Source organism: Microcebus murinus, chromosome 23, assembly GCF_040939455.1.
Source record: "Microcebus murinus isolate Inina chromosome 23, M.murinus_Inina_mat1.0, whole genome shotgun sequence".
Classification (NCBI taxonomy): Eukaryota; Metazoa; Chordata; class Mammalia; order Primates; family Cheirogaleidae; genus Microcebus; species Microcebus murinus.
Genome location: NC_134126.1, coordinates 19,749,882 through 19,770,290, shown reverse-complemented (window position 1 = coordinate 19,770,290; position 20,409 = coordinate 19,749,882). Strand labels below are relative to the sequence as shown.

The 20,409-nt window shown below is 36.1% G+C and overlaps 1 protein-coding gene across 9 annotated transcripts in view; it reads right to left on the bottom strand.

Moving 5' to 3' along the window:
• Positions 1 to 20,409, bottom strand: part of ESRRG (estrogen related receptor gamma) — a 594,335-nt gene that overhangs the window by 211,805 nt on the left and 362,121 nt on the right. For 6 of the 9 annotated variants that reach the window (XM_012745582.3, XM_012745576.3, XM_012745577.2 and 3 more), the window contains exon 3: positions 20,137 to 20,203. The exons of 2 other annotated variants lie outside the window; for them this stretch is intronic. Coding sequence is in view for 2 of the 7 variants with exons in the window: in XM_012745571.2 (XP_012601025.1) it covers positions 20,137 to 20,203 (67 nt within the window). In the remaining 5 variants the exon portion in view is untranslated. Of the gene's footprint in view, positions 1 to 6,886; positions 7,156 to 20,136; positions 20,204 to 20,409 lie in introns of those variants that run through there. One more of the 9 variants, XM_012745573.3, reaches the window with a different exon arrangement.

Genomic DNA, 20,409 nt, shown 5'->3' with positions numbered 1-20,409 from the left:
TAGTATAAGAATTTATTGGTAGCTTTCCTTTTATTTAGTACCATCTTGGCCAACTGTTTGCGGAGAAGGTGTATGATGAAGCAAAGTTAAATTGACATGTCTGTGATATGCCTGACAGCCCTCAGTATGCCCAATATTAATTTGTTTTCTTTGGCTAGGTAAGTCCTGCCAAAGCATATTACACATAATGTGTACTTCCAATCAAAATGATGAAAAGTATATATGCAGTTTAGCTTCACTCAAAGCAATGTGAAAAGGTACAGAGGAATGTATGTGACAAAGACTCATTTTTATAATTAAAATATAAATTTACTTTTAAGTTCTTTTTTATAGAATGTAAACTAATCTTAAGTAGGTTCACCATGAGTTTTAGCACTTTAATATGTATTTATGAAATTTCAAATGCCAAAATCCAGTGTTTCATTTACTATATTGTATGAAAGAATTCTATATAGCCATAGATTATATTTCTAATGGTTAGTGTTGTGTGTTATATATATATATACATAGTCAAATGCACGCATAGATTTGTGCCAGTATAGTGAAATGGACCTTAATTGACCAGTGAGAAGCCAATTTCTTTAAAACTGTACTTTCTCTTTCATTGCTTTGCTTTAATGAGCAACCTTCCAAATATACACGAATTGCCATAAATTAAAATGGCATATCATTTGAAAAAAATCAAAACATAAAAAGCAAGTTTCTTCCAAACATTTAAAAATGTTTTTAAAAAATTATAAGAAAGGAATTTACATATGTACACACATACATAAAACACTCACAAAATCTAAACCCTCTCAACTCAATGGTTTTGGACAATTGATCAGAAATACATTTGGACAATACTGAGATGTATTGTCCAAATCAGAGAAAAACAAACATCTGGCACTTCTGGAAAGAAAACAGAGTAAAAAGATGTGTTTGCTAAAACTCTGAATGGAAATTATTTTTATTAGCTGAGGTTTCCTAGACCTTAGAAAGTATAAGTCTAAAATAAACTTGAAACAAGAATAAAAAGCCAGGTAAATCCTTCAAAAGGCTTTCACTTACCACCCTTAGATAATAAAGGAACTAACTTTGATCTGATGGTTTGGCATAAAGCAGTTAACAGGATTTTTTTTTTTTTAAAAAGTAACAGTAAATGTTAAAGTGTTGTACAAACAAAGGTAGGCAATGAATCTAGGAATTTAAGCAAGAGTATGAATTAGAAGAAGAATTAGAATAGAAAGATCAATTATATAAGCGTTTTCTCTCAACACTCATTCAGATTTATGAAGTAAAATCACTTTAAACTTACCTCTTAGAATAAAATTAAATAATTCTGAAGTCTATGACATACTTCCTAGAAATATAATACTTATTAATTTTGTATATTTGCTTTTAGCAAAAAAATCAAATGATATTTATGTAGTATGGATAAATAAAATTCACATTTTGTATTTGTTTGAAAGCTATCATGCTTAAAAATTCAGATATATTTGTCTGGCCCAATTGTAGAAGAAAAGAATGTAGCCAAGAGCTAATCCAAAATTATTTCTTGGATATGGGCCCAAACCATTAAATTATGCATTTAATACCAGCAGTTTATTTCCTATTTTACAAATTATTTATGATTACTATATTTTGAATACAAAAATAATAATTTAAAAAATTTTTAATCAGAAACAAATTTACTTATTAGGTTACCTGTTACCTGTCCAATATATAGTTAAATCAATTCAGTTTAAAATCAGACCCCATAAATATCTGAAATACTAATTCCACATTAAAATCATGCCTGGCAAATTTAACTGGCAACTAACCGGTTAGAATAATACTTGAGATCTACTTTATTTATATAAACGTACACGGACACTCTTAGGAGCATACCTATATTCTACATATATGCCTCTCCCCATATATATGTGCATACTATCCATGCACACAAACACACTTGTGTGTATCTTATCGACTGCTTTGGATTTTAAAGTACCATATGTGTATTTATTTACTAATAAGGGTATAGATCATGTATACCCATATATACATGGCAATGAAAATAATAATCAACGGCAAAACCCTCAAAACACAATAGGAAGAATGTCAACGGCAGAGATGCTTGGTGTCATCCCTGCACTATCAAATATACACATAAGTATGACTGGAGAAAGAGAGGCTAAATATTTCACTGTCAGAGAATGTAAAGAACTACAATTCATTTCTATCTCATGTGCTTTAGGACAATGACAATTTAATACAACGCCAGTGGATGTAAAAGAGATAAAAACTGAACAAACTGGACCAGTGTAATCAAAGATTTTCTCCAGAGAGCTGGCTAGGGCTGGAGCTCATATGCACTTATAACAGATCAACATTGTATTGTTTCTCTCTTTCATGAATTTGCTATGAAGCAAATTCAGAGCAAAGCTTATCTGCTGCAATGACTTTAAAGTTCTATTGAGATACCTCAAATGCTCTCCCCTCTTATTTTTAAAAGCTTGCTAGGTGATTCTAAAAAGTTTATTTGATATTAATTGGTTTAATAGAAATCATTGCTATTAATTGCCACTTGTATGAGAAAGTATCAACCACAAGCATGTATTTTAATTTATTTTATAAAATAATGTAAAGCAAAACCTTCAGTGCTGAGCATCCTCTACAAGGAAAACAAAGAAATATTTTGTTTAGTCACCAGGCTAAAACAAATGTTGAGGAATTTTTCATAAGTGATACGGACTTGAGATTGGGCATTATGCCTACCTTCTAAAAGAACGGTCTCTTCTTTGTCTGTAATTCTTGCAGGAGTGAGGTATTGTGAAAGTATTGTTAAATAGAATCATAGAGAAGTTAGCTGCCCTCTTTGATGAATAGCACCAGGTATCTAAAATTAATTGCAAAAGTATGGCCCGGCTAATGAGATGGTCCTTATCTTTTCTCAGCACAGGAAGCACAAGTATTTTTCTGCTGGCTCAATATTTTACAAAAATACCTAAAGTGCTATTAACTAAGTAAAAACCTGATTAAAAGATCTCAAAGACACAATTATAAATTCTAAGATCTGGAAAATTTGGAGCTAAAACTGATTTCCTGCACGATTTTTTTTTAAAACCTTAATTTCTTTTATTGTCTTTTTTTTTCTTTTTTACTTTGAAAAGAGCAACAAAAAAAAAATCTTTCCTCTTGCTTCTATTAGCATTTTTAAAAGCTGAATTATAATACCATTCTTCATAAGATGGCCAATACATATTACAGGTCAGATTAAATCAAAGAAATATATCAAAGGCCGTCAATTTAGAATTAAAAAAAAAAAACAATGATAACTTATTGGGGGAAAACACTAGAAAAATGATCATCCATGCAAGAGAATTAATGGATATCCACAAGGGCTTTGCTAATAACATGGGTTAATTACCGCTGCAACACACTAGGCTCAGTAAATAAAGCAGCAGTGCCATAAACACATTAAGATGAGAAACCATCACTATAAGAAGAAACAGCCAACACCATTACCCCTGCCTTTGCCCAGGAATCAGAACGCTGTTTTTCAGTCCTTTCTGTAAAGGGAGGATTTTTAAACTTACCACCAAATGTGTATAAGGGAATACATACATACCCTGACACAAAGGGCTAGTGAAACATTGGGGGGGGGGGTATCATTTATTTACCACTCCCACTCAACATTTATTCCATTAACTCGGGAAACACTTTTTTTTTTTTATTACTTCAAGGAGAAAATCATATGTTACATAATAAACATCATCTGGCTATTTCAACCATATACAGTTTGGGACATATACATACAATGGTTACTTAATTTTTAGAAAAATAGAATTAATCTGTTCACTTCAGTGTTGTGATGGGCAAGGTTAAGAGACTCTACAGCTCAGGAACAAGGCTCATCCCTAATTGCTGCTGGTTGTCACTTTCAGCAATTTACAAAGAAATCATCTGAAAGCCCCACCTACACCACCTACCTTTAAGGTTGCAGGTGTTTTCAACAGATTTATAGAGAAAGAAAACAGGATGAAAAGTAATACGAGCTCCAAGTCTGGAGTCTAAGTATTCTTTCTCAGAAAAATAAACTTAAAGTGTCTGCTCATAGTTCTCAAATAATATCACATCTGAAGTGACTTGGGCAAGCTCCTATCTTTCCTTGAAAATCAGTGTCCACTCTGATTGAGGCTTTTTTGTTGTGGTGGTTACTGTATACATTTTTCCTTCCTATTTTTATCCCCTATATTTGGACATTGTAGTATTACTTCTGAATAGCTGTGTTTGAATTTAGTTTAGCTTTTAACAAGCACAGGTGAGGCAGAAAAAATAGCAAAACCCTGAAACAGAAAGAGTGGACCATACAATGTAAAACTTACGTAGCTCCAAACAAGAATCTTCAAACACAAAACTGTTAAAATTGCAATGTCTGGATTTCAGTGATCAGGCTGAAATTTACTAAACTGTTCCCTCCTCGCCTTGTCTGTTTTGGAGTGTTTCAATTGCCTTTCCTTCTTCCAACAGCTGTGACAACTGTTAAAACAGTCAGTAAAATTAAGTCCGCTCTATAATCCTGTAGTCAATGTTACATTTTAATCAGAGGTTGAAAGGGATTCATGTGATGAGCACACTCATTTAGAATGATTAGACTGACACATATGTCAAAATGAGCAGATATATTATTTTCATCTATTTATGCTATCAGCTATTACTGCTATTAAATGTGAAACAAGCTTTCAAGTATTATGCTCTTTAATGTGCTGGCACATTTCCTAAAATAAAAAAATACATAGTTAGAGGTTAACATTTGAGGCTCTCCTAATGGTGGTCAATAAATTGTATGAATCTTTTTAACAGCCTCCAAAGCAGAAATTGCCCAATATTTTCCTCTGAAACTGCATAACTCTGGTTTCATTTCCATGTATACACACACGTGATGGGGTTTAACCCAGTACAATTACTATGAATATTAATAGCGTGTATAAATTCTGTGGTTTATTAATTGAGACAGAGAGGCAGATGTGTTGCTTAGCATTAGATCTTTCTGTCTGTCCAGTGAACCACGTAACCATCAGAACTGCATCCAGACAATAAATCTGTATTTTTTAAAGATGACTTTTAATTGAGCCAAACAGAAAGCTAGTTTGAATCTTGCGCCAAAGCCAAAAGGACCTGTGCCTTGATTTCATTTAAATACATCTGCTTTAAGAGGCTTATCTAAACGAATTATTCCAATTAGCTATAAGAAGTTAAATTCAAGGAAACTACTTCAAAAAGAAGCCTCTGGGGGATTTTTAAAGTTTGTTTTGTTTATTTATTTGCTAGAGAAAGTTCAGAATCTGAGTGAGCTTGGATTAAGGCATTCTTCCTGACATGAAGACATTTTAAACTCTCCAGTTCTACAGCCCCAAGTGCAACTAACCTTCAAACTACACTTGAGTGGGCAGTCCTACCTTTGTTTATTTTTCATTTTTATTTTCACACATCTTAAGGTTGTTTCTTCCCTCGAGTGTTTCAAACTGATGCAAGCACACAGCTTCACGATCTTTCAGTTCCTCCTAAATCCATCTCTTGGCTAATATTCCCTGTGTGAGTGTGGGTGTGGGTGTGTATGCTTGTGCAAGCATGCATATATACACACACACACACACACATATTCACACTCAAACATACATGAGCAGCCACTGAGACTGCAAGTCACTTTTCATCTCTTACTTAATTACAAAGCAATGCAATATGCAGTCACTAAGGACAGCTAGTGGACATCTACCTATAATGCACTACCTCATCTTCTGGAGTTTTAAATTTTCTTCACAATCTAGAGAGAGAAATGTTTGCCAAGAGCACTCGTTTCAGAATTATAACAGTTGATATTATTATAATATGAAAGCAAAGCAATATAACTGACTCAACAGAAAGAGAGATAAACCAGTCACAGCTCTTGTGATATACTAATATTTTATCTTAACAGTGGGTTGAAATTAAGTTTATGACCTACTCATTTACACAAAAATGCCTAATTTACTTCTTCTACCCCCACTTACCCCCCTACCTTTAGCAATCGAAATATATATTTCCATGTGCATAAGGATAAGCATAAGCACTAATTAAACCGCACATCAGAACGAAAGTACTTTTCTATTTTTTTCTGGACACAATAAATTAAACAAATCCACAACCTGAGCATTGTCTATTTAAAAGGAAAATTTTAAAGTCACTACTGTTTCTTCTTTAGTTTTTCTTCCCCCCTTAAATATTTATAACGTGTGAAAATCTCATGTTACTTAATGGACTGATTTGTCAGTTAAGTGCTGACTTAACGCTAACCATGCAAATAACATTTTTTTTTTCCAGCCCTGAATTGCATAGGGCTAGTTTTTAAATTGTTCTCTGAAGGAGAATTAGTAAATGTGCAATTTTGCCTCTAACTCTGCGCGGTAAGAAATGACAGGGAGCTGAAAATATCTGTCAAACTGCAAATACATAAGAGGCACTCAATAGTATAAATCATTTTGAATATTGTATTTTAAAACATCTTTCCTTGGGAAAATGGGTCCTAGTAAAAGATGCATTTTAACAGTTCACTAGGCATTTGTGCCAAGTGCCTATTCTTAGCACCTGAATAAGAAGTGACTGTCACACAGCTGTTTTACTGACAGTCACTGAGCTTTGCCTCAAAGGTAACATTGTAGTCAGAGAACAATTCTCGACTTACTGAATTAGGAGATCACCCTCAACACAAAAGGCACAAGACAGACACAAATAAGCACACTCGTGCACACAAATACCCAGGGCATTACCTGAATCAGTGTGGAAAGATAACATTCTGCCCACCCCCGGCACCCCCCACCCCGCCGCACACCCCCACGACGAGTTGCAAAAGGAAAAGGAAAAAAAAAAAAAAAAAGGTACCTACTCTTCCTCGTAGTGCAGGGAAAAAGATTCAGGAAGGCAAAGTTCTACCGAATCCATGTGCGACCGGCAACCATTATTTGTGCACCCCAGCTATAAATCAAAGTTTCCTTGACAGAGCACAGTGCAATTAACACAAACGTTCTCCTAGTGACAAGCCTATAGGCACAGCCAGTTGGGACCAAAGCTCTCACACTCTCCTAATCAAGGACTTAAAGCCCCGATTGGAGCTTATTAATATGAAGTAGGGCTTTACATATGCAGTCCCACCGGCCCAGCCGCGCAGCCGATTGGGGGGCCGCTGCCCAATCAGGAGGGAGGCGACGGGAGGCTGCACGCAGCGAGCGGAGCCAGGCAGGTAGCAGGGTGCAGAGCCGGGGAAGGGGGCTGGCAACTGCGGGCGGGCGTGCAGAGAGAGCGACGGGGACAGGAGCGATCGCAACGCTCCCTGTAGATACTGCCCTGTTTTTTTTTTTTTTTTCTTTCCCTCTTTCTCTCTCCTCTCTTTTTTTTTTTCTGAGCAGCTACAAAAGAAACATAACTAACTTAACTCTCTAAGCACTGGAGAGCTGTGTTGTCTTTGCTTTCTAACCCCCTAAGATCTGTGTTGCCTTGAAAAGAACTCACCGCAGACTCTCAGTTAATTTGGGGAAGGATTCTGCGGAAGGTAGAGGATTAAGTTTGTCCTGCCGTTGTCTGTGTTTTATTTACTGGGTGCTGTACTCTTTTTTTGTTGTTGTTTGTTTGTTTGGTTTTTTTCCCCCCTCGTTTATTCCTGATCATGTCTTTTTTTCCTGATTTCCTGATGTCTACTGGGCATTTGAAATAAAAATAAAAGATAAGTCTTCCTCCACATGGCTCTGAGCATGGGAACTGGGATCGTCATCGCTTAGGTGGCATGCAGTTTTACACAGCTACAGAAGAGGAAATCGTGCATCAATACAATTTGAGAGAATGCCTATGCAAATTATATGTGTAAACATTTCTGTACCTCCTACTGTCTCTACTTATACAATGCACAGCTTTTCACAACAAAGGTAAACAACTGCGGGACCAACTGGCTTTGAAGGTTTCAGGGGTGGGAGACTGAGGGCTGTTAGGGTAAATAGCACATTAAATCTGTCTTGATGCATTTTGAAAAAATAAAGACTGCATTGGGTAGGGGGTAGAAACAGTATTACTAAAGGGTGCACTGAAAGTATTAAAGTATTTTTAATCATATACTTATTTCAATACAAGCTCCCAAATGAGGAAATATATTATATACACATATATATATATTCATAATATATATATATATTCATATATATGATTTTACCCAAAACATCCAGCTTTCAAAAAAAATGCACTGAACATATTTGTTTCTGTACAAAGTGCACCCTACATGCTTTAAAGAATCAACCCAGAAACATTTTGTAAACCATCACACAGTCTGGTCACTATAAGAATTAGTTTCAAACAGATAATAATTTACAAAACTAAGAATTCTCAATCAAAAGTGTTCAAAAAAAAAAAAAAAAGGATAAAAAGAGAAGAGTGTTTTCCCCCCTACAATAGTATATAGCTAGCTTGTCTTTTAATTTCCATATAACAAAGAGTTTGCTTAGGTCCTATTTTAAACTACAGGATTTTTTTATACTAGCAAATGTACATTGGAATAGATACCAGCTATTTATGGCAAAGAGATAACTGCTACCTTATGGAGAGTGAAAAACCCACAATTTTGATATAATTCAGTTCCATTGCTCACCAACCTTTTATATCTTAAGTCTTACATGATAGAAATAGTAATAATCTTTGAAATCAAAATAAATTAGTTCAGATATTCACCACTTTGTGTTAAATTCACTAAACCAGGACTCAACCCTCTGAAATTTTCTAGGTCTTTAAAAAATAAAACACTAAAATAGAACAGCCACATTAAAATTCAGAATATAAAAATGACAGATATGATTTGGTCCCCCCACAGAAGAAAGCAATTTCCCTGCCTCGTATTTAGCTATGTCTAAGATATGGGCCTGATTCCTTTTATTTGTGGTCTAAATGCATACAAGTTTCTAGATCAGAACTCACATAGCAAAAACTGTGCCTGAGAATACTGTATAAAAGCAGGTAGTAAAAGCTTAATTACCAGTAGCATTATGCTGTCTATATTGTTAAATGTGAACTCTGCAATTAAGATGTAAATTTGGTTGTGAGCAGTGAATTAAAAGAGCTTTGAGATGTAGAAGAAAATCCAAGCATTCTGCAGCACCCAGGGAAAAAAAAAAAGATTTGTCTATTCAATCTAAAATGAGACATGTAATCATTTTACAATTAAAAAAATAAATAAAAAGCCACTTTGAAAAAGAAACATGATTTTTCTAAAATAGTATCAAAGAACTGCGGAAGCTAATACTGCATTAAAAAAACAGAAAAACATCTTTCGGTTCACGTGATTACTATCTTGATTTCTGAATAAACTGATATTCTCAAGGTAATTAATAGGTTCAATTATACACACTTTTTAAAAGATACACCAAAACCCACACTTTCCTTCTTATTTTTGTTCAGGGATATTTCTTTAAAAAATAAAAACTATTTAATGTACTCAACGCATCTTAATGTACTCAATGAACACGTTCCGATTTTGCACCTGTGCAGAATCCTGTACTTTATTCAGTTTCTTTGCATTATCATGCTGTGACAGAACCTGTTTATTACTCCTCTGGAATGGCTTTTTAAAGACAAGATTTGTAGTCTATTTACCGATGGACCTTAAGTCACCACATTTCATAGAAGTGATCTTTTATTTTCCAGAATTTTCTTCTTTCCCTTTGGGTACTTATTTACCCTCATTATAGACCATTTGACTTCGCTGGTGTATATTTTAAAGCATATTTACACTCATATGTATGCGTAAGTCTTTTTTCTGTGCTCACGGAGATGCATGTACAAACATACACAGCGTCGTCCCCACTGATGTTTCACTAACCATATTTCATCTACGAAAGGTGCAGTGTTCACTGAGCTTGCTGCTTTCTGAATGACCAGAAGTGTACTAGGTTTGTATAGCTGGATGTTTTCCTCTTGAGATCAAAGTGTCACTTGCACAAGTCAAGGACCTGAGATTATACTTACTGTCTTGAATCCAATTTAAACAATTTAAAATTTAAAATAATATCCACTTCACTAAACTTGGGAGACAGCACACCCAGAATATTTTATAAACACACAGCTCGGTCATATCAAAAACCTTCCCTAGTCACAGAGTTTTCTCACCTTGAAGGAGAAAGAAATGGATAATCATAGAAAATCAACACACCATCAGTAACATTGATCTTAAACCGTCAAGAATCTCAACTATAAAGGATTTAGGGGAAAAAATAGATAAACAGCCTAGAATAAACATATATTGCTAATCAGTCTATACACTATACACTTCACAATCTTACCACAAGGAGTCTACCCAAATCAGGAAAAACTGAACCAAACAAAGGGAACTCTAATGACAGTTTCACCAGGAATATTAATAAATTAGTTAATATCAATCATTTCTGTATCAGGCTTTCATTCTATGCATAATTTCAATCTCTTCTTCCATAAACAATGCAGTCACAAATATCCAAACAACTTCCAGGCCCCAACTAATGCACAAATACCAAGTAGAGAATATGCTTCATTTCCATTTGAAAGAACAGAATGGCAACAAGCAAAACTCAAGTGGAAACAAAAGGAAGATTCCTATAAGTTGTATATACCAGAAATTTTACTGCATTTAAGTCAGAATCATACTAACAACAAATTCTTACACTGCCAAAAGGTGATGAGAAATACTTAGCTTGCTGTTATTGCATATTAATAGCTATTTTAAGCTCCCACCTTCCTTTTCTGAAAATTAACAGGACTGATCTGTATTAAAATGTTTAAAGTTTATCACTGTCATTTTTGAAGCAGATTTTGATTTTATATTGCACATCTGTCATTTGTTAAATATTTAAAACTAAACAAGGCATAACAAATTTAGAGATTCAAATTGCAGTGTAATCTACCTTTACAGATCTTTCCTCAAGAACATAAAATCTTTGAAAGGCTGTTTAACTTTTTAAACCATTTTCCCTGCTATCTTTGATGTATCATGTATGGCATAATATGCTATCATACAAAAAGCAAACCAAGACTATTACAAACTACTATCTTTAACAACAATAACAACAACAACAAAAATCCACAATGAACATCCCTGGAAAAAGAACCTTAAATGACAAAAGAAGAGACCTAGATGGCAGCCTCCCTTCTACCCCTTCATGAGCTGTGTGGCCTTGAGCAGGTTGCCTCACTTACCTGTCCCTCATTTCCTCATCTGAGAATTGGGATTTCTATTATGCTATAAACCAGCTTAAGAACACATCTTTCCCACTGAGAACATGCAGACTTCTTTCGAAGTCAGGATGACGACTGTATTCTATATTACCACCAAACCTCTATCAATTCATCATTCCTCATTTTCTGTTGCCTTTCATTTCTAGGGCACAGGCTTTGATATTTAAATTATTGTCTCGATTGGGAAGAAGCAATCATTCCTACTGAAAGTGATCACTTCCACAGAAGCACTAATAAAAATCTTTCCTTTTGACAAACCTCTTGTCCTATAAATCCATCCCATTTCCAAATTATGGAGTCTATATAAAAAAGCCCATTCTCTGGGGAGCAATCGTCTCACTTCCATAAAACACCAAACTCTTTTCCCAGTGTGTTTGTGAAAGTGGGAGAGGAAAAAAAAAAAAAAAAAAGAATCAGAGAAAGACAGACAAACTAATAGACACAATTCAGTTTCTGTTTAATTAAGTCAGGATTCTTTCACTTTCATTTTGTCAGACTAATAATATACATGGCGAAATGTCAGTAAAAATTAAATTATAAACTACAATAGCTCCAATGGGAAAACTGACTTTAGTTATGTTGTATTTCCAACATACTTACCCTGGTAAAATACCAATGCATTTTATATCCTACAAGCTTTCTATAATCTGCATGGCATGTATTTACAGAGCAATAGTTAACATTTTGAGATTATACATTAATAAATGAGTTGCAGTTATATTCTTTCCTGAATGTTAAGCACCACTAGCTAAATGCAGAAAACATTCAAGGTCAATGTCCCGTTTTAGACCTTTTCAGGCAGCTGTAATATTATGATAATCAAGCTTAAAATATTCCTATAGAAAGAGTAAATTAGCCTTTTCACTTGAAAGATGATTATGATAAACAATAAACCTAAGAGAGGACAAAATCCCTATTTTTAAAAGCCATAAATTGTTGACTCAATCATGTGTGTGATAGTGTTGTCCAAAATAAAGGGTAGCTTAACTCTGAGAGGAAGGGGGGAGGCAGGAGTAGTGGAGACAGACAAGGAGGGGGAAGTGGAACAAATGCGACAGATTTCAGAATAAGCAATACATGCTTTGATACCAGTATAATGATCAAATTACCCATCTTAACTGCCCCATCCAACATATAATACATTTGAAGCTAATATATATATATATATATATCCATGAAACATCAAAAAAGCACAAACTATTTTTTCCTGATGTATATGGATGTTCCATACAATTTGAAAGCTCCCTTGTCTATTGCTTTTATTCATCCTTTTGTCCAAATTTTCCAAGGACTCGTTTTTTTGTTTTTTTTTTTAAAGTGAGATATTAACATCTGGTGTCCATATAAACAGGTTTAAAAGAGGTTATTATGCATTTTTTGAGGTTAGAACTCTCTGACATGCTTCTAAGGTTTCTTTTTATAAATATATTTGATAAAAATCTGCTTCCTTCAATAATGGCAAGTTAATTAGAAGTGTGTGTGTGTGCATTTGTGATACACGGCAGAAGTCAGGAGGTTGTAGAAGGCCTTATAACGAGGGGCTATGGCCTGTTCTAGACGTAGGCTCAGATTCCAATTACGAGGGGGAAAGCTTTGGACTGGAGTCACTTCACCCATCTAAGTCTCAGTTTCCTCAGCTATTAAATGGAAATAACAGTAATCATCTTGTAGAATTGTTATGGAGATTAAACAACTTAAGCCAAATTTAGCACAATATCTGGCCCTAACTGGGAGGACCATATGACCCAATGGGTCAAGGACATTCTGGCTCGTGCCAGTTGTCTGAGCCTAATAATTTGCAGAAGGCTCTCCTTACACTCTCAAAAGCACCTCAGCTTAAATACTAAATTTTATTGTCATCTTGCATATATAGTGAGTCTTCTGTAAATGTTAACCATGTTATTTTTAAATCTCCCTAACTGAAAGAAGAGATACAAGAGAAGAGCATGGTAATTCACTTGGCTTCCATCTTTAACTAAGAGTTCAAGCTACTTACAGGAAAGAAAATCAAGTGTTAAGTATTTCTCCAGTGAAAGTACCGATAACTTTGACCATGTTATGTGGCCACATACACTTTGGCTCAATACTTTAATACAATGTAAGAAAATGGAAAACTAAAAGGTGTTTTCCTTAAAGCTACCATCGTGTTTTGTGCATGGGTATAAGGAAGACAGACTTGGGAAAGTTAACCAATTCTGCTGACTCTCCGGAGAATTCAATTGCACATTGTTTACGAAAAAGAAGGGGGCGAGAGAAATTGCTCATACTCTATTTCTCTTCCTTTAAAACACTTCTTCTTCCCCATCTCTCCACCCTAGCCGCTCGGTCAATAATGCTGTTGATTTTCCTACTATACCAAGCACAAGCTCATTCACCTAGGAGCTCTTTTGATCAGATATCCCAAGAACTCAATTTCTTCACAAGGCTTTACTCTTGTTACATTGAATGGCCACTAATCTATGGCAGAACAGAAAGTCTGGGCAATGGGGAATTACAGGCAAGGGAAGACCATAGGGATTATGAGTCCAACTTGGTTACCTTACAGGTAAAGAAAAAAAGGCTCAGAATGGCAAGGAGCCTTAACCCAGGTTACACACCTAGGTAGTAGGAAAGCTTATAGTAAAAGAGATTACATTTCTCCTTTTTGTGGTGCTTAGTTAGTAACAAGCTACTGATGTTAATCTCACAATTGTTGACAACATACCAGTGCATAGAACTCTGAATGAGATCTGAGCCTCCTGAGGACAAAGGTCCCAATAGGAGCCAAGGGACATCTGAACCCAAGAGATAAATACCCAAGTGTATACCAAAGTGTCCTCTACTCTCTCCAAAAGCTTAGGAAGATAAAAAGAATCACAAATTTAAAAAGAAGTAGGGAAGAATTAGTAGACATAAATTCTCTCTCTTCTGCCCAGCTAATTAGTTGTCCATTTATAAGCACATTTTAACTATTTCTTTTAAGGGTTCAGTTTTTTATCAAATGGCCACCACTCTTTTCCCTACTACAACCCTCAACCTCTGTAATCCATACAGCTGGGCTGGATCAGTAATGGAACTCGAGAAATACTCCTGTCACTATTATGGGAACAACACAATGAATATCTCTTGGATGAGTGAATGAATGAATGAACGAACTAATGACCAATGCTATTCCTCAGTTTATCATTCAGTTTAAGGGAGGCTGCCAAATTGAATGAAATCATTCAGTCAGGTTTTAGAGTAATGTAGGGAAAATTTTAAAGATAAGGTGATTTCTAAAAGAAGGTAAACGGAGAGGCAAGAGGTTGGAAGAAAAAGACAAAAGGCAGAGAGGACAGGCCTGCTGTATGATACAATGCCTTATACTAAGGTACTGCAGCACTTCCTCATCATCGATTATTCTGGTAGCTAAGAAGGAGCAATGTGGAATGATCACTTTTTTCCTCTCCTTTCTATTAATATATTTTTCTATGTTTTCCCAATATTCATCCTAAGTACTGGAAAATGAAAAAAAAAATTATTATTAAAACAAAAGCAAACACACCAAGCTGCCCCATCAGTACCTAAAACTGTGACCCTAATCAGGGTAACATGGAAGTATTTAAGTTGACAGCAAATGCTTTTATAAAACCATGATCGCAGATATGTCCTGAAACTAAGTATGTTTTAGTAAAAGTGTTCTAAAATGGCTCTGGTATGCAACATGAAAATGTCTATATTAAGGATTCTAGGTGTTTCTGATTCCATAAAGGTTTCCTTGCTGGATATTGACAAGGATTCTCGTGAAGAATGGCCACATAGCTCCTATTTCTGTGAGGTGCTGCACCGAAGCAGCAGTGAACACTGCGTTCTTTCAGGAAGGAGGTGGAAAGGAAGAAGGGAATTAATTAATCAGCAGAAAAAGACAAAGGTCCTGCCCTTAGGCTGCTCTCTCCCTCTCTTTACTCCTTGCAATTTTTTAAACCAAGTCCTGTGTGTTTTGCTCGGTGGTTCCATTCCAAGAGGAAGACCCTGATGAGAACATACCACATTAGAGAGTGCCAAACATTATTTCTAGAAAACCACACCTTGGATGCAAAAGAGAGTGAGATGAGACTCCCTGGTCCAATCATTACACATTGTATGCACATATCAAAATGCCACATGTATCAAAATGCCACACGCACTCCAAAAATATGTACGAATATATTATGTATCAATAAACAAAAAGAATGAGACAAAAAATTCCTTTCCCATTTCCCTGGTAGCTTAAAATAACAGGAATGGTGATGGGCGAGGAGGCAGGAGGACTGTATTTCTGAGCCTGAAACCCAGCAGTGGGAGATGGGGATGTTCTTATCTCACCTATAGTTTGTCACTAAGTACATAGCTACTTATATCAGGAAGGCCTATCCAATCAAACTCTGTGTTACAGAAAAGCAAAAAACATAATTAAAGACCCCATTTTTTTTTCTAGAGTTCAGTTACCACTTGAATTAGAAAACTAAATAAATCAAAGACAATTTTCATTAGCGAGAAAAGAAACAGATTAATTTGCCCTTCGATAAATTAGAACACTAAACGAAGAAGTGAAATTTAACAAAGCAAGATTTTTAAAACTTTATACTTTTAAAATATAGACAGATACAAAAGTTTAACTGTTTAGGACATTTTAAAATTATAATTAATATGTGGAATATCTAATATTTTGCTGTAATTTTAACAAAAAAAAACAAAGCAGTTTCGCACATGCCACTTTTGTTTGTCATGACAATCCAGTGTGCCAGGTAGAAGCTATATTATTATTATTATTATTACTATTATCCCCATTTTATAGATGAAAAACCTGAGGACCAAAGAGTTTATTTGATTGTTCAAAGGCATTCAGTTGTTGTGCTGAAAAGTCAAGACCTGAATTTATTGGTGTTGTTTTGTTTTGCTTTTCATTCTACATCTTTTGCACTGCCAATCTCAAAGCTGTTTCCCATAAATCTTTTTGCATCCTCATAAAGAGTACAGAAAAACATTCACCAGGATGCATGTTTGCCCATCAACAGATAGTTTTGTTTTAGGAAAGTATAATGAAGCTGCTCCTAGCAGTTATATGCCCTATTCTTCCTTTCTTATCAGAAACACCTTCTAGATGTCTGCTCTGTACCAGGTCATGCATCAGTTTCCTGGGATAAACATGTTCCATACTAGTGAAAATTTAAAACACGAAAAGGAAACTGCTTGGCACACCTGTCTTCCCAGCTACTTGAGAGGCTGAGGCAGGAGGATCCTTGAGCCTAAGAGTTCAAAACTGTAGTGTGCCATGATCATGCCTGTGAGCAGCCAATGAACTCCAGCCTGGGCAACACACTGTGAGACTCCATCTTTAAAAGACAGAGAACCTGTGTTCTCAATTTTCCCTTCTTTATCCCGGATTTTACTCAGAAAGGTTGGTATAGCTTCCCATTGATTTCTTTCTCTTGCTCGAATTTCGCAGTCATGTAACCACAGTAAAATTCTAGAATATCTAAGCCAAGGAACCGAGAGACCTAAGGAGGAACAAAATCATTCTTCATTAAGACAGAAGCAACAATAGCAAAATCCCCCCCAAAATTTAAATTTAAAAACTACCATATTTGCTTGGAATTTTACCAAAATGGCCTCCTTAAAAAAAAAAAAAAAAAAAAAAAGGACAATGATCAACCCATGTAATGTAACAGCTTTATAAACAGTGTTTTCTTCAAAAATCATTCTATTTCATCTGTGTAATCTTTCCAGCACTCAGTAGAAAGGGTAGTTCCTTGCATAGTGCCTGGTGCTCTTGGAACCAGTTATGCTATCGCCAAGGAGACCTTAGACGGAAATACGGTCACATTTTGTTTTCTCTATTAGCAAAGATAATTAAATGAGACAATATTAGCTTTAATGGGCTCTTTCTGTGGCTACAGCTTTTCAGTACTGCTCAAGTCCTGCCCTACCATTGCCCTCATGTCCATCAATTGAGCAGTTAGACCCATTCAATTACTCAATCCCGATCAATATTTCGAGAATGTCCAAAAAGTAAATGTAAACATTTTGCTGATTTATTTTTTTTTTACCAGTCAATTCATGTGTTCTTCTTACTGGAGGAGAAAGTTACATATGCATAAATAAACCATGTAGTATTGCAAAGAAAGGGCTTGTTTTTTTCCTTGTGATTGTGGCTCTCATTTAGTCAGCTACCATTTTTTAGCAACACAATCTGCAGGGTACAGAGAACACTCTCAGATGTTCCCTCTCTGGGAAGCCTCCCTCAGGGGCCACCAGGCACAATCAATGGCTCTCTCATCGGTGTCTCGTAATGCTTTGCACTAACTGGTTTGTGCCAAGGTAGGTTGTACTAATACCTCTCCTCCTTCCAGTTAGGAAACTTCTCGATGGCCTTCAATCATCTGTACTGTGCCTCGCACTGTACCCTGGACCTTTCAGGCTCTCAATACCTATTTGCCAAATAAATTGCTGAATTTGGCAAAAATATTCACATTTATGCAGTTGTGTTTTTTTTTTAATGAGCGTCAATGTTTCTCTGAAGAAACCCTGTTAGTATTTTAATGGGGATAATACATTTACTCCTTCATAATTAGCTAATCATTAAATAAAACTTCTTTTGGCTTAAGAAGAAAGGAGTGCTGTTGTTATTGAAAACAAGGTCCCACAGTGATGGCAAAATCCTGCCTGACCCCTCCCCCACTATTCACGAGGGAACCTCTAGAACAATTATTTACTAGTTTTCAGTACTTACCATTATATTCATAAATAAATCGAAATACTTAGGTAGCCCCGACTGGTCTGAATTCACTGAATGACTTACTTAAGAGTTTGCTTTTATGGATCACTTGAAAAAGAGGGAAATTGCCAAGTAGCAGTTACTAGTTGTTATTAATGAATAACCTTTCTGGACTGTATAATCCAACCAAAATCTGATGATTCTAAGGAGTTAAAGAGTATTTTAACTGTGATCTTTATCCCCTCAAGTTAAAGTCAAGCTGCATTTTAGGATGAGGGTAAAAATAAAAATCTCTGAAGCTCCCCATCTTGCCCAGAGAAGCGAGATGTAGTGGAAAGAACAGTTGAGAAGCAACAGCTCTTGAGCAGCTGTGTATGCTCTTGGGGCAGACTGTTCGTCTCCTTGGACTTCATTGAATGGGACTGAATTCATGCTCAGTAGCTCTCAAAGTGTGGTTCCCAGACCAGCAGAATCTGCACCCACTGAAAGCTGGTTAGAAATACAAATTCTCAGGCTCCATCCCAGACCTACTGAATCCGAAACTTTGGTACACTGTAGAGCCTTCCAGGTAATTCTGATGCATGCCAAAGGGTGAGAATACTGGACTAGAGGGTCTCTGTAGATCTTTTTTGCTCTAAAAGTCTACAGTTTCATCCAGAACAGAGCCTCTATTAAAAACAAATGGCTCAGAATTTGCTTTGTTATTTTGCTCCCTGAGCTTTTTAAACTTCATGTTTCGACACACTGAGTCTTATGAATAAAACCCTACAACAAGAAAAACCAAACAGGCCAGGTGCAGTGGCTCATGCCTATAGTCCTAGCACTCCAGGAGGCCAAAGCAGGAGGATTGCTTGAGGTCAGAGTTTGATACCAGCCTGAGTAAGACCAAGACCCCGTCTCTACTAAAAATAGAAAAAATTAGCCAGGCATGGTGGTGGTTGCCTATAGTCCCAGCTACTCCTCGGGAGGCTGAGGCAGGAAGATGGCTTGAACCCAGGAGTTTGAGGTTGCTGTGAGCTAGGCTGATGCCACGGCACTCTAACCCGGGCAACAGAGCAAGACTCTGTCTTGGAAACACAAACAAACTGATGCTAGCTACTTATGGCTAATACATACACCAGAATGTCATTCTTTAAATTTAGAAAACTCTAAATTTGGTTCTTTCTTTAGTTAGTATATACACAGGCACCTCGGTTCACTCAGCTGTACCTGCTTCAAAATTTGAAGCAAAAGCCTCAAAATTGTGAGACACAGCTATGGTGACCAGAAAAGCTGCAGTTTATTCAATCTGGTCTGAGTCTGGCTGCTGCCATTCTTTAGCTGCTAGACTGGTGGGCTTGTGGATTAAACTTTTCGACGTCTCAGTCTCCTCAGTTTTAAAATGGTGATGACTCCAACCTCATATTATTGCTAAGAAGATTAAATGACATCGGTGGTTTCAACTTTTGAAAAATTCCAATCCCCAGGCCTCCCCCTGGCCAATTCATTAATAATCTTTGGCATCAGGACTTTTCAAGGCTCCCCAGGTGAATTCCATATGCTGCCAAAGTTGAGCCTGAGAACCACAGGTAAATCGCTTAGCACAGGGACTGGAATCATTATTTTACCATTACTGAACCATATAAAGGAAGTATAAGTGAAAGCATAAACTTGGATATTAGATGGCTTCTTTTTAATCCTGGCTCTGCAGACTGTTGACTGCATGACCTTGGGCAAGTACCTGGATTCTTTTGCCTTGGTTTATATTATCTGTTCAGAACAACAATTAGCAAGAAGGACAAGCCGATAAAACAAAACAAACAAACAAACAAAAAACACTTATCTGCTTACTTCATAAAGTTGTCGTAAAAACAAGTGAGATTATGCTAATCCAAGCCTACTGTAAAATATGCAAATGTAAGGAATAATCTTTCCTTTAAACAGCCCATAAAGACTACTTCTAACCTGCAGAAATACGTTAGACATCAAGTCACTAAATGCATATGACTTCTAGACCTTCATTGGTCCTGCAGATGAAGTATAGCATTTTTTTTTTCTTTTTTCTTTTTTGGCTGAGGCCATGCTAATATTCCCAAAGCCTTAACAGTCATCAAAGGATGAGAGAATCTGGTTCCAAATCAGAATCACCTGGGGACTTTTAGAAAACGTCCAGCTGCCTGGGTCTCACCCAAACTCACCAGTCAATCTCTGAGGGTGGGGTCCACACAAGGGTATTTTGGGGATAAGGTCCACTGGGGATTCCAACTGCAGCCAACATTAAAAAAAAAAAAAAAAGGAAAAAGGTGAAATTAACCCCTGAGAAAGTGGCTTAAAGTAAACAGAAAACCATTTGTGGTCCTCAGCTTTTGTGATGATGTAAGGTGAGGGATCAAAACTCCATGGATCCAACAGTTTATGAAACTTAACTAAAATCAGTGCAATACTGCCACGCATCTTAGGAGAAAAAGTGG